The 15,873-nt window shown below is 35.8% G+C and overlaps 1 protein-coding gene across 1 annotated transcript in view; it reads left to right on the top strand.

The window, feature by feature from the left end:
* The first annotated feature begins 3,855 nt into the window (after positions 1 to 3,855).
* Positions 3,856 to 15,873, top strand: part of tspan2a (tetraspanin 2a) — a 22,644-nt gene continuing 10,626 nt past the window's right edge. The window contains exons 1-2 of the mRNA XM_058779340.1: positions 3,856 to 4,099; positions 9,573 to 9,675. Of these exons, the coding sequence (XP_058635323.1) occupies positions 4,031 to 4,099; positions 9,573 to 9,675 (172 nt within the window). The 5' untranslated portion in view covers positions 3,856 to 4,030. The remainder of the gene's footprint in view (positions 4,100 to 9,572; positions 9,676 to 15,873) is intronic.

Here is a 15,873-nt window from a genome sequence, read left to right as displayed (position 1 = left end):
TTAACATGAAACACTAAATGGTTTAATAGAATTGTTTATCAACCAACTAAAAAAAGTTACCTTCACTTTTTATTTGCTCAAGAATACCAGTTAAAAACATGGAAGGAAACCAGAAAACCAGAGGTTTATCGACCTAGAAAACTAGATCAGTTTTACAAGTCAAATAAGTGACCTTTATTTTTTTGCGTTTAAATGCTGTCCTACTAGGCGTCCAAGGTAATTGCATTACTATAAATATTTCACATTGTCCAGATTATTTTCTGTGGTCATCGACAACATGCCATACTGTTGACAGAGCCAAATCAAGAATATTCCTTTATTTTCCATTGTGCTGTAAGCCCCAAAAAAAACATTGAACTTTACAGAACAGCCTCAGTTTAAGCTTTCGGGAATTAGTAGTTTTTTTTTCTGGTTTTGATGTTAAAAAAAGCCGTGACTCAGACATGACCTCCAGCCATGTGGCAGAAAAACTAAACGGTTAGGGCAAATTTTGTCAGGCACTTTAAGTAAGCCGGAAAGTTTGTTGAAACTGTTGGTGGGATTGGCCTCACGTCTCAACAGATGTGCCTCACACACATGGAAACAGACCAACGCTGGAATGCATTAGATGTTCTCCTTCCAGAGGCTTCCACGTGATGCCTAGAGAACTGGCCTTGAGAGTGAAAATCGTGAAAATCGTGAAAAAAGACATTCTAACAACCACAAACAGGTGTGTCACTCCAATCAGACTTTGAATACATTTGTTTAGGCAGCATGTGGAAGTCTTAAAAAACAGATGGATCGCGGCCTGTGAGACCCACCTCAGGTTTGATTGTATAAACAGAGGGAGACCACATGCCAAAGGTCAGGTGCATGGCCAAATGATGAGGTCATGTCTGGAAGCCTAAAAGCCACAGGTCTGCAAGGTCAGACGTCAAAGTTCGGGTGGAATAATCAACAGGATTGTTAGGTTTATGTCACATCACCCATGAGGTCCTTCATCAGCACGTGTTTGTTTAGCGATATAGTGCGGGTCAAGTAAAAGGGTCACCGTTTCAAACAAAGTCACTTTCACACAACCATTTGCTCTCATTAGAAGAGGATGTTTTGTGGTCAACAGTTATTTCAAACAGCTCTGTGTACTCAGATGAAGAATGAGAGAGAGTTTTCCTCACGCTCATGTTAATGGAACAAACAAGCGTGTCTCTAATTGTTTGTAGGACAGCTCCCTATGGAGAGAGTCTGCTGTGACAAATTCAAGAGAGACCCTTTTGTTTAATTCACAAAGAATATTAACTAGATTAATGAACTGTGGATGGTACTGACACACCGTGGAGATTTCAAACAAGGCCACGGCCTACAATAGGACTGATCGTCTTCAGAAAGGCTGAAGATTACCTAATTACATTCACATAAAAGTCTCAAAGTCTTAATCGAGAGATAACAGTGAATTACGTTATCTAAAGCGATAAGGTGTACAGTAATATACAGTAATAGCGTGGACGGACGAACCAATTCAAAAATAAACAACAGTCGCCCTCTAGTGGTTCCTTCTCATATCTACAGTGGATGAGGGCATTAGGCCTGTTTAATGTTGCCATTCTCTTCTGTAATAGTATGAATGAGTGCTTTTTTTATTTGATTTTCTTTCCCCTTCCAGATTCCAGATGTTATGTCACTCAATTTTACTTGCCATTTGGCTTGTTGTTGTACAATATTGACAGTGCACGTGTTTGTAGTATACATATTTTAGCACTAGAGGGCGCACTGCTCTTATAATCTTACTCTATGATATTTAAATTAAAGTAACATAGGCCTAATTAATTGTTCATATACTAAATATATTAAATATATTAAATATCACATGTCCTGATTTTATTGCAGCTTTATAGAAGGCCGTTCGTTCAATGGTTTACTTGATTCATATGAAAACATTTTCTTGACTAAATCTGAGATAATTTACTTTTTTTTTTTAAATAGCAGCATTTCCACTTTGAAATTAATCAGAGAGGACCACAATAATTCCCTTAGTAAAAATAAACAATTTTAAAATAAAGAAATATATAAAACAAAGAAATATAAAACAGTACTACTATGCCTGTGTAATTTTTTAAATATTTATTATTGTTCTTTTTAGATTAATATCAGTGTCTAAATCCTAAATAAGTCTACACTGTGTCCTGTATGTATGTGAAAACCATATTCAGATTTTGCTGGCTGTATAATCCTGAACTCTGATGATGTTCAAAGCCTGTAGGGTTACTCAAACTTATGTTTTATAAACCTAGCTGGTCATTGTACTTTGAGAGATAGGTTGATCTCTTCTTTGTTTGGCGCAACTTGTGTTTTGACATCATTGTATTAAAACATTTTAAAGTTTATACAAAAACAGGGACGGTCAAAACTACTACCAAAGTAAATATAGTTGAACCATATAAATTATGTATAATATAGAGGCTGGGTTTTACATGTAAAAATACACAAACACTCGTGGGTTTGAATAAATATAGTAAAATGACAGTCTCTCCTGAAAATGTGAGAAAGATTATCTCAAGATTATCTCAGTGTGTCCTGAGTTTGACCTCAAACCGGCAGACAATGGCATCCTCTCACCAATGAGATGACAGTGATTGTGAATGATGTATTGTGTAGTGAGACAAACCTTATGAAAGAGACTCAATAATGAATACCCCTGAATGTCTGAACACATCATGAAGGCGTTGTAAATTACACCGTAGGTTCAACATAATGCCTGAAACTGCAAAACAATGTATTTTGTGTGTGCATGTGCAGATCTCTTTTTTTTTTCTAAAAAAAAAAAAAAAAACTTTTTAAAATTTTTACATAAATACTTTTACTACTAACATAAAACTTTTTATAATTTAATGTAACCTTTATATTTAATACAAACTTTTTTATACTTTAATATAAACTTTTTAATAGTTTTAAATATTATTATTATATGTGTTTTCATGTTAAAATATTAAAAGTTTATATTATAATTATAATATATGATAGGATTTAAAAACAGGACTATATATATATATATATATATATATATATATATATATATCGATAGGCCTATTTTAAAAATCCTAATAATTGTAATTTATTTTCTAATTAAATCTGGTCATTTGTGACCCTGGACCACAAAACCAGTCTTAAGTGTCAATTCTTCGCAATTGAGATGTATACATCATCTGAAAGCTGAATAAATAAGCTTTCCATTGATGTATGGTTTGTTAGGAAATCTGAGGGTGCAAAAAAATCAAAATATTGAAAAAATCGCATTTAAAGTTGTCCAAATCAAGTTCTTAGCAATGCATATTACTAATCAAAAATGAAGTTTTTATACATTTACGGTAAGAAATTTACAAAATATCGTAATGGAACATGATCTTTACTTAATATCCTAATGATTTTTGGCATAAAAGAAAAAAATATAATTTTGACCTATAGAGTGTATTTTTGGCTATTGCTACAAATATACCCAGCGACTTAAGACTGGTTTTGTGGTCCAGGGTCACATTTTATTTCTTTCTTTTTTTAAATCCATCCATCCATCCATCTATCTATCTATCTATCTATCTATCTATCTATCTATCTATCTATCTATCTATCTATCTATCTATCTATCTATCTATCTATCTATCTATCTATCTATCTATCTGTCTGTCTGTCTGTCTGTCTGTCTGTCTGTCTGTCTGTCTAAATCTAATTAGGGACAATTGTGTTACTATTTTTGTATCTATCATCTAATAATTGTTATTGCAGACATTGAGGTCTAAGGAAAACGCGGGAAATTGCAAACGCCCCCCAATGTCCTGCTGGACCAATGGGCGGTGCTGATCCGCGCGCGCGCTCCGCTCTCTCTCTCTCACACACACACACACACACACACACACAGGCGAAGTGCGGCGCTAGTGTTGACGGTCCGTGAGTGGATTCTGCTTGAATAATATTCCTGACCTACATCTCTGAGACAGGCCTGCACATCTGCGCAAACATTTTGGTCGAAACAGCGAGCGCGCGGAACGAAACGGCAGGCAGGATGAGCAAAGTCCAGGGCGGCATGAAATGTGTCAAATACCTGCTGTTGGTCTTCAACTTCATATTCTGGGTAAGTGCTGATGATGTCACGCATGCATGCTTTGATTTATAGTGAAATGCACGAAAGCAAATGTACGTGCATTTGCTGTCACCTGTTTGTCCTGGAGTTGCTCAACATCTGAATGATGCTCTTTCTATTTTAACACGAAAATGTGGCATTGTGCAGCTTTCTGTGGACGCTAGCAACAACAATAGCACTACATTTGGGACGCAGATGATTTTGTAAAGCACAAGTAGGTGACAGATGTCGGCCGTGTCTCAAATCCTAGTGAGCTTCCTACCTGGACAACACGTCTGAGCATCATAGTCACGTGCAGACATTTTGAGCATCGTACGTGCATCAAGCGCCCCTTATGCTCAATGTCTACTAGCTAGACAGCCACCTTGTACCTTTGTTTTAGAGAAAGTCGGCATTTTTATTAGTATACTTTCCATTGTTTATTATAGGGGCGAATGGGGCTGGTTGTCACGCTTTTTTTCTGGAGTCAATATTTTTAGCGTGGATTTGAGACAGTGGCTTGGCACAATGGGAAGTTTAAAATAGAAAAACAACACCTTGTTAAAAACAACAACAACAACACACACACGTTTGTTTTTGTCAAAAGTGGGGACATCCCATAGGCGTAATGGTTTTTATATTGTACAAACTGTATGTGATAGTAGTAACAAAGTTAAATCTCAATTAATATAAAAATAATCCTTCATTAGTTTACTCTTGATTGAATGGACACTAGTGCGGTTTTATTGTGTTCACTAAGCTATTACACAATAATTGACGTTTTAATTTGTAGCATATAATTTACAAAATGGTTCTAGTTTAGGACAGTTTTATTTAGGACAGTTTTAGCCTTCCTGTTGCTGAGAAATTCATGCCGTGATCAAGAGCAAGATCACTGGTTCGATTCCCACGGATAGCAGTTACTGATAAAATATGTTTCTTGAATGCAATGTAAATCACTTTAGATAAAAGTGTTTGCTAAATGCATAAATGCAAATGTTGCTGGGTGTTTGAAACCATACAAAACAAGGCCCAGCCTCTCCTGAGTCCTGTATTCTGGAGCCTCAAACGGTTAACTATAACCATTCCGTATCATAAAATTATCATTTTTTAGCCATCTGTTAATTGACTTGTATGTTGGATAGTCTCCCAGTGTGTTTTATTTGGCTCCATTTTCTAGTACTCCCCACCAGCTGAGAGTGACAAACATTTAACAGACTGTCAGTTTGTTTTGACATTTTTTACATAACTCAGGCACGGCCAGATATACAGAATTACTCAAATTTATTCAGGAATCATTTGAGATTGTGATGTGATTTCCTTCGGGCAAGTTTTAGAAAATTTGTGGAAATGTCTGAAGCTGATTATGTAAGTTTGTTAATTGTACTTCCACATGAATGTGATCATTTACTAACAGGATGTTTATAGCAAGAAGCAGACAACATACGTATTCCAACATAAGTGGCTTTGAAATTCCTCTGTGGCTGTGTTGAACTGTTTTTAAGATTCAAGCTGCACACACTGAATGAGCAAACCTTCAAAGCTAGTCTTCAGTCAGGAAAGGATCGGGTTACTGTGGAAAGTTATTGAAAGTACCACCCTTTTGTGCTGTATTCAGCACTCCTTTATTCACTGAACCGCAGTGAATCCTGAAGGGTGCATTGAACTCTGGATAATAGCGTTATCATTTCTTCAAAGACGATGCCACATTGGCGATCACTTTGTTTATCACATGCTTGAAAAGCGGAAAGATCATTCATGTACTGTTACAGCATGTCCCATGAGGTGGAACTAAGGTTGTATTTTTATTATTTTATGGTCTCGGTTGCTTTGAACACTCACTTTTATCATTTGTTTTATAAAAGTACAATCCTAGTGCTATAAACACATAAATCCATCACTGTCTAAATGAAAGGTATCCTGGTTTTCCCTGCTGTGCTGCTCCTTCTTAAAGAGATAGTTCACCGAGAAACAAAAACTCATCCATATGTTATTCTGACCCCATATTGATCACTATGATTTGACACTTACTGAAGTCAAATGATAGCTTTGTGTGAAAGACAGACTCAAAGCCATTATTCAATCATCACGTCCTAATTTGAGTCCTAATAAAAAAAATTGTGCCTTCCGTTCCATTATTAGTGCATCACGTCACTGAAGTAAAAGTCACTGGTTTTCATGTATCATGTGACTAGTTGTGATGCCTCAAGTTATGTACACTCAAAGTCTATTAGTGAACAATACTTAAAATGACGACTGTTTTTATATTTTATTGGTGCGTTTTATCCTTTTTGTAGCTTGGCAGTAAAAATCACCATTCTGTTTTGTTGCATGAAAAAAATGTAGCATAGACACACTGTGCTTTTGTGTTTTATGGTAAAGAAATAGTACATTTGACTTACTTTGCATTGAAGGTTTATATTTGATCAGTTCTTGCATTCCCTGAGAATCAAACCCATGACTTTGGTGTTGCTAGTGCCCTCTTTGAGCTACAGGAATGCATTATTTGGATACATATGCATTATTATTGGTGGATAAAATGTCATGTAAATAATTGATGATAAAATTATTAAAATTATAATGTTGTCTAAATGTATACTTATTTAATGCAAAAGCCAGCAGATCTTTTAATTAGATTGGATCAATGTTATTTTAGTATTTATGCACTGTTGTAGTATTTATTAATATTTTTTCTTGTTTTTTTAGTTACATTTTCAGTTTTTTAAAGTTGTAGTAATTCTGTCATGTGCTTTTGCCATTTTTATTTTTATTTTTTCTTGTTTTTTAAATTTCTATTTAAATTTTATTTTGTTTAATTTTTCATTTCAGTCATTTTAGTACTTCAACTTATTTTATTTCAGTTAGTTGCCCAGGCAGCATTTCTTTAATTTCTTTCACTTTTCTTTAATTTTATTATTAATTTTATTATATTTTTTAAAAGTTTTTATCATAGCTTCATTTCTCTTTTAGTTTTAGTTTACAACAACACTGCATCAGATAAAGCATAATTTCCTGCATTTTATTTTCCATTTGAAGCTGATGTGAAAGAAGTTATTTTAAAATCTCTCTTCAGTCTTCAGTCTTGGTTGTTTGAATTCGCACAAAAGTTATAGGAACCGTTCAAAGAACACATGCAACTCCTCCTACTCCTAATCACACTGTGATTTTGTTACTGCGCTAATGGTCACATTAGATTGGCTTAAACGGTTAGTGTAAGATGTAATGTAGGACAGTGGCGTCAGTCATTGGTTATCTGTAGAGTGGTCTCACTGCTCTGGACAGCAAGGCCTTTGTCTTTGAGAGGGCAGGCAAAAAAAGAAGTGGGTCGTTGTCCTGTGCAGTTTTATGTCCTGGTGTTGCGTCGGGTGGGCATGAGGGGGCAGGGGATGGCACCGGGGGATGTGGATGCCAGCAGGGCAAGCCTGTCAGACTGGCACAGCCTGCCTGTTGATCATAGTAGACCTACAGTGGCCCTAAAACTATTTAGATGCTCAAATTACACTAAAATAACATGCTTGATGCTTGACCTTTTCTCAAAAAACTTTTCTGAATTGCCTTTACAATAATTACCTGGTCCATGGAATCTCATTTCCACCGAATAAGGAAAAAGGATGCTTTGTAAAATCGTAATTATGACATAAAAAGTCGAAATTGATATATTAAGTCATTATGAGATAAAACTCCAAATTCTAACATAAAAAGTCATATGGCATAACAAAATTGACATAAAAAGACAAAATTATAACAAAAATGCAGAATTATGTCATAAAAAGTCAGTTATGACATTAAAGATCATGACTTTTTTCATTTGAATTTTTTAATGTCAAAATTGAGAGGTTAATTATAACAATCTGTAGTCTTTTATTTCATAATTTTACATTTTTGTCATAATTGCAACCTTATATCATAATTATAACTTTGTATTTTTACTAGGGCTGTCAATCGATTACTTAAAAAAAAAAATTGTGATTAATCGCATGATTGTCATGAGGTAACTCGTGATTAATCGCAACTTAATCGCACATTTTTATTTGTTCTAAATGTACCTTAAATTAGTGCTTTTCAAGTTTTTAATACTCTAATCAACATGGGCATGGACAAATATGGATGCTTTATGCAAATGTATGTTTATTATTATTGAAACCATAGTCAACATGGAGCATGAAGAGTAGACATATTTCAAAGGTCATAGATGTTTTTCAAAGAACTTGTTCATGTCTATTAGACATGAAAAAAGAAATTCCAGGTTTTCATTTGTATATTTTACTGTTTCTGTTGTCAGACAACGGTATGAATATGAAATAGTGACTGAAACGCGACCCATTAAGACTAGGTAACCAGCTCTACTTTCCAAGATATTAATCTGCACAAAAATCCTGATAAAATCAAATACACATAACATAATGACAATAGCTGTGCTGTGATTTCGGCTTTACTTGCATGTAAAATTAGAGAAGCAACATAATATCTGTGTTTAACTGAAAGCTCTGCTCCTCTCCGCCGCTCGCTGAACAATGCAGACGCACAGAGAGAGAGAGAGAAAGAGGTGTGTGCGCGTGCTGGGACCAGCGAGTCTCAGAAACTAAATAAGGTTTGGGCAAACCCTAAAGATTTGTCGCTAGGCGCTTTTTTGAAGAGGGTGGAAAAAAGTCACTAAAGTTGGCAACACAGTGCATCTCCATTTCTCTAACTACAGGCGAGGCCACGGGTCGAACAGATAATGCGTGCTGCGTTAATCATGTGTTAATAAAATTAGTGCCGTTAAAGTGAATTTGCGTTAACGCAAATAAAAATGATTTACATAAAATGTAGACTCTGTTTTTATATTTTATTTTTAATTTTTTTTAATTGTATTATTTTTTTTTATATATATATAATTTTGACTTTTAATTTTTTATTTAATTTTTTATTTTAACTTTTTATCTCATAATTTTGACATCAAAAGTTACAATTATGATATAAAAGCAATTATGACATAAAATGTAAAATAAAATGATTTTTAATGTCATAATTATGACATCCTTTTTATCTCATCATTTTGTTTTTGTCATAATTTCAAGTTTTTATCATAATTATGACATTATTTAACCTTGCAGATTGAGACTGATTTAACTGAGCAAACATGTAGACTCACTCGAAAGGATAAATATTTGTGAATGTAAATGTCTAGTATGCTTCACTTTATAACTAGATGGCAAAAAGACTTTCTGGTGTTCATCTTACAGAATTTCAGTCAATTCTCTATTTTAGTCAAGGTTATCCCTCAAGTTACGGTGATGGGCAAAATACAAAGTATTCTGTTCTCAAAGTGAAACCCAGCATTCGTGTGTTTGTACCTAAATAGACCTGTGCAGAATGTGAAACCAATGACATGGAGTAAACCAGCAAATGTCACACAAACAGTTTTTTGCACTTGTTAACACTGATCTAGTGAAGTGGTGATTTTTCTGTACATGTTTCTGATTTGTTTCACTCTTGTTTGCAGCTGTCGGGCTCACTGGTGTTGGCTGTAGGATTATGGTTGAGGTTTGACCCAGACACGGCCAACCTCTTAGCTGAAAATGATGCCCCTGAGCACTTCTTCATTGGTGAGTTGGTAAAGAACGTTAAAGCTCACGTCAAATGTTTACATAACAGGTTTTGTAGGTTTCATAAACCTGTATAAACCTAAGCCATATTATAGTGTCAGGAATGCAGACTTTCAGGAGTTATTAGGAGAGGAAACGGGCCATGTGGATATCTGTGAATGAGAGAAACTGTAAAAAAAAAAAAAAGGCCATGTGACCAACATATAAAATGACCAACCAAAGTTTCCTTTCTTTTTCTTCATCTTTTAGGAATGGGTTTATTTATATCGGTTTATACCACAATAGTAGACTGACAGAGAGGAAAAAAAAAAACATGCAAGGAAAATAATTGCACAGTAATGTTGGCCATGATTATTTACTATTTCAGTAATTTTGCTATGTATGTGCATTTGTCGTTTTTATTATTATAGCTACTTTTTCTATTTTTATTTCAGTTTCTGTTTTAGTCATTTTAGTACTTAAACTTATTTAACCTTACACTTCGAGTTAGATGCCAAGACAACATTTTTAATTCTCATTGTAAGTTTAACTTTTTCATGTAATATTCATATTTTATTTTATTTTTTCAAATACCAAAAATGATTTTATATAGTTACAGTTAATAACAACTGAAAAACAGAACAATATACTTTGTAAAGATGTAAACTTTGTACCCTGCCTTCTGGATGTTGCATAAAGCCAGCCAAGAGCTCACAATATATATTTTTTTGTGCAGTATATCAGACAGACGCTGAATAATCATTAAATACTTCCCTTTTTTGCGCTTGAACATGCTAAATTTGCCATTATGCACTACATGCTGTAATGATCGTGTGGCATTTATTAGTTCTACTGTGGTACGCTATATTATCAATCAAAAAGCACAGAAACCGTCATAAGGAAACCCGTACATTGCAGTTTCATTCATACAAGCTCAACACCAACACACTATTAACAAAGTATGGGGCTTCAATGGCAATTTCAGGCTGAAATTTCCCATCTGCGTCATGGAGCCCAAATGGCCTCTGTAATGGCGTATCTGATATTGGTTTTAGGTGTGATGAATGAGCAGGGATGCTGATAGTTCTTGCTAATGGCTAAAGCTGATTTTTCATAGGAGAGGCTGTTTAACTGGTGTCGGCGAATTATAAAAACGTTATTTCTCCTTAAACTCTGGTTTAGTCCCCAGAGCAGGCAGTTGGTAAACTACCGTTGGTTGTAAAGCTGGTCTCTCCATATACCTCATTGGTCTTGTAGAGGACTGAAGCAGTAATTTGTTTATTTCAAAAGGTTAGGGGTCACTAGTTGTAGAATGGTGTTTAAGGATGGTTATTTGCTTGCAGCTGTTTTCAAACGAAAGTTTATTACACGTACCATTCCGACTGGTGTCTACTCGAGCTTTGAGGTACAACTTCTTCAAATTGACTTGGTACGTCCAGTTCTCTGTGTTAATATCTATCGCCCACCGCGTATTAACAATGAGTTTCTAATTGAATTCTCTAACTTACTAGGAGAACTGATTCCACGGTTTGATTACATCTTAGTGTTGGGTGATTTTAATATCCATTTATGTTGCCCCACTAAACCCCTGGTAACTGAATTTAAAAATCTTATTGATTCATTTGATTTTGTGCAGTGGGTGCAAGAGCCTACTCATGCTCATGGTCACACGTTGGACTTGGTTCTTTCACATGGATTCAAATTATCAGACATTGAGATCAGTGAAACTTGTTTTTCTGACCACAAACTGGTACTTTTTTCCTCTCATTTTCCCGATCCAGTAGTTGCTACACCTTCAGCGACTCGTTTGAATCGTTATTTCTCCACTCAGTCATGTGAGAGATTTGCGGCCTCTTATGCAATAACTGATCCACCTGTGCCTGAACTGTCCTCTCCTGTGCAGGATGTGAACAGACTTTTGATTTCTTCAATCAAAAATGTTTGTCTACTCTGAATCTTATTGCTCGTTAAAACCCAAACGTATTGTTACTAAACCCCAGCCATGGCTTAATGATTCAACTCGTTTGCTCAGAAAGGCTTGCAGAAGAGCAGAGAGAAAATGGTGTAAGGATAAGTTACAGGTCTCATATGAAATGTGGAGAGACTCCCTATATATGTATCAGAGAGCTGTCCAGGCCGCCAAGTCCAAATATCTATCTGAGTTTATTGGTGACAATTTACACAGACCTAAAACCCTTTTCTCTGTTATTGATTCTGTGCTCAGTCCCCCTGTCAACATTTTTCCTGATGCTTCCGTATTACTGTGTGAAAAATTTTTTAATGAGAAAACCGTTCAATTAAGATCTAACCTGCCCTTGTGGAACTCTGTTCAACCTGATAGATCAAGTGGTCCAATGCTGTGGAACGATTTTCAGCCTGTTTCCTTTGAATCCTGTAAAGGCATTGTTGAACGTCTAAGATCGACTTCATCTTCTCAAGATATCATTCCATCTAGATTTCTAAAACAGATTTTCAATACCGTTGGACATGATCTTTTAACTGTTTTTAACACTAGTCTAATTACTGGGGTTGTTCCTGACTGCCTAAAAACAGCTATAGTAACTCCATTATTAAAGAGGCCCAATCTTGATTCTTCAAATTTCATTAATTTTAGGCCTATATCAAACTTGCCATTTCTTTCTAAGATTCTTGAGAAAATTGTGTTGACCCAGCTGCAGTCCCATTTGATGTCAAATAATATTCTTGAAAAATTCCAATCAGGTTTTAAGTCTCAACACAGCACAGAAACTGCTCTTTTAAAAGTTGTAAATGATATTTTACTAGAAACAGATAAAGGGAATGCCGTGGCTTTGGTGCTTCTAGACTTAAGCTCTGCATTCGATATGGTTGACCACAATATCTTGATTTCCAGGCAGGAGAGCTGTGTTGGGTTACAGGGAAAGGTATTGAAATGGTTTCAATCTTTTTTATCTAACAGAAGCTTTAGTGTTTCTATTGGCCAACATAGTTCGTCCTCACACCCACTTGCTTGTGGGGTGCCACAGGGCTCAATTCTTGCTCCAGTTTTATTCTCTGTATTCATGCTGCCAATGGGTGCTATCTTTGAGAAATATGGAGTGTCCTTCCATCTTTATGCGGATGATACTCAGCTGTACTTTCCCTTGCAGCATAAAAGTAAAGAATGCTTAGGACCTCTGTTAAATTGTCTAAACGAATTACAAATATGGTTAAAGCAGAATCTTTTAGTGTTAAACGAGAGCAAAACCGAAATCATTTTGTTTGGTTCAAAGTCATATGAAGACTATGCTCTTCAATTTGGTCATCTCTCTTCCTACTTTACACCCTGTGCTAAAAATCTTGGTGTTCTTTTTGATTGCAACCTGGGTTTTGAGAAACAAATTAGTGCAGTGATCAAATCAAGTTTCTTTCACTTACGGCGTTTATCAAAAATCAAATCTTTACTTTCTGTAAAACAGTTTGAACAGATTATCCACTTGTTTGTTCTATCTCGTTTAGATTACTGTAACTCACTATACTATGGTATAAGTCAGTCTTCTATAATGCGTTTGCAGATGGTCCAAAATGCTGCTGCAAGATTGATTACAGGCAGACGAAGGTTCGACCACATCTCACCCATTCTTATTTCTTATTGCAAAACCAAGCTCCATCATATCTCTCAGAGGCAATCTCTAATTATAAACCAAATAGGTCCCTAAGATCAAGTAATCTTGGCCTCCTCTCTGTTCCTAGATCTAGGTTCCATTGCAGAGGTGATTGAGCTTTCGCTGTTGCTGGTCCTAGTCTATGGAACAAATTACCAGCTTCTATCAGAGCTGCGCCCTCTTTGCCTGCATTTAAATGCTGGCTGAAAAAACATCTTCTGTCAATAGCTTTTGTCTAGCCATGTCAATTGTATTGTTATGCTGTGTTTTGATGTTCTGTTGTCTCTTATCTGTTTTATTTTATCTGTATTGTACAGCACTTTGGATCAACTGGTAGTTGTGTGAAAGTGCTTTATAAATAAAGAAAGAAAGAAGCTCTGTGGATTCATCACTGATACACAAGATAACAAGCATTTCTTGGCAATACACCTATACTTGGAACAAACAGTTTCTACCCAGAAACGGAAGATATATCACTTGGCAAACAACTATGTGCTGTGAAGCTAATGGAACAGATGCGTAGAGACAAAAACAGGAAGCAAGATGGATAAAATAATATATGTATGTGTGTGTCTGCTTTTTAAATTATACATATTATTTTTAAAACATTATTTATACATTACTATTTTTATGTGAATATTTGAATATTTAATGCTATATTGAATATTTAATAATCAATATTTAGGCACATATGTCTGTAAATTTTGACATTTTGTATTTTACTTTTATTACTTTTTAACTCTTTCCCCGCCAGCGTTTAAAAAAAAAGTTATGTCATATTCTTTCACCTGTAAATAACACACACATACATATGTATACACACACACACACACACACACACACATATAGACTACATAGATATACTGTATATACACACACATACACTCATATATATATATATATATATATATATATATAGGTGCATCTCAATAAATTAGAATGTCGTGGAAAAGTTCATATATTTCAGTAATTCAACTCAAATTGTAAAACGCACACAGACTGAAGTAGTTTGTCTTTGGTTCTTTTAATTGTGATGATTTTGGCTCACATTTAAAAAAAAAAAAAAACACCAATTTACTATCTCAACAAATTAGAATATGGTGACATGCCAATCAGCTAATCAACTCAAAACACCTGCAAAGGTTTCCTGAGCCTTTAAAATGGTCTCTCAGTTTGGTTCACTAGGCTACACAATCATGGGGAAGACTGCTGATCTGACAGTTGTCCAGAAGACAATCATTGACATTGAGTGCTGTATCCAAGCATGTTAACAGAAAGTTGAGTGGAAGGAAAAAGTGTAAAAGAAAAAGATGCAAAACCAACCGAGAGAACCGCAGCCTTATGAGGATTGTCAAGCAAAATAGATTCAAGAATTTGGGTGAACTTCACAAGGAATGGACTGAGGCTGGGGTCAAGGCATCAAGAGCCACCACACACAGACATGTCAAGGAATTTGGCTACAGTTGTCATATTCCTCTTTTTACGCCACTCCTGAACCACAGACAACGTCAGAGGCGTCTTACCTGGGCTAAGGAGAAGAAGAACTGGACTGTTGCCAAGTGGTCCAAAGCCCTCTTTTCAGATGAGAGCAAGTTTTGTATTTCATTTGGAAACCAAGGTCCTAGAGTCTGGAGGAAGGATGGAGAAGCTCATAGCCCAAGTTGCTTGAAGTCCAGTGTTAAGTTTCCACAGTCTGTGATGATTTGGGGTGCAATGTCATCTGCTGGTGTTGGTACATTGTGTTTTTTGAAAGTCACTACACCCGTTTACCAAGAAGTTTTGGAGCACTTCATGCTTCCTTCTGCTGACCAGCTTTTTAAAGATGCTGATTTCATTTTCCAGCAGGATTTGGCACCTGCCCACACTGCCAAAAGCACCAAAGGTTGGTTAAATGACCATGGTGTTGGTGTGCTTGACTGGCCAGCAAACTCACCAGACCTGAACCCCATAGAGAATCTATGGAGTATTGTCAAGAGGAAAATGAGAAACAAGAGACCAAAAAATGCAGATGAGCTGAAGGCCACTGTCAAAGAAACCTGGGCTTCCATACCACCTCAGCAGTGCCACAAACTGATCACCTCCATGCCACGCCGAATTGAGGCAGTAATTAAAGCAAAAGGAGCCCCTACCAAGTATTGAGTACATATACAGTAAATGAACGTACTTTCCAGAAGGCCAACAATTCACTATGTTTTTTTTATTGGTCTTATGAAGTATTCTAATTTGTTGAATTGGTGGGTTTTTGTTAAATGTGAGCCAAAATCATCACAATTAAAAGAACCAAAGACCTGTATATATACAGTATCTATATATACCTATCACGCACACACATATACACACACACACACACACACATACACTCCCTCACTGACTACTTCGTCCGATCAGATTCAAAATGGTCAAAACATGATCTACATATATGATCTACATTTTCTCTGATCCTTCCATTTATGCCGATCATCTTGTATTCGCACCCGGAAGACCTGGAAATGCCGTAACTCATTCAGGACATGCGCTAGGTCTTTCCTTAACGTAATGTACCTAGAACATGGATTTCTGGTCTTTGGCGGGGAAGCGTTGTCTCTTAATTGACGAG

The sequence above is a fragment of the Onychostoma macrolepis genome, chromosome 06 (genome assembly GCF_012432095.1).
Source record: "Onychostoma macrolepis isolate SWU-2019 chromosome 06, ASM1243209v1, whole genome shotgun sequence".
In the NCBI taxonomy this organism is placed as follows: Eukaryota; Metazoa; Chordata; class Actinopteri; order Cypriniformes; family Cyprinidae; genus Onychostoma; species Onychostoma macrolepis.
The sequence above is the reverse complement of the archived record's forward strand: the minus strand, read 5'-3'. Positions and strand labels throughout refer to the sequence as shown.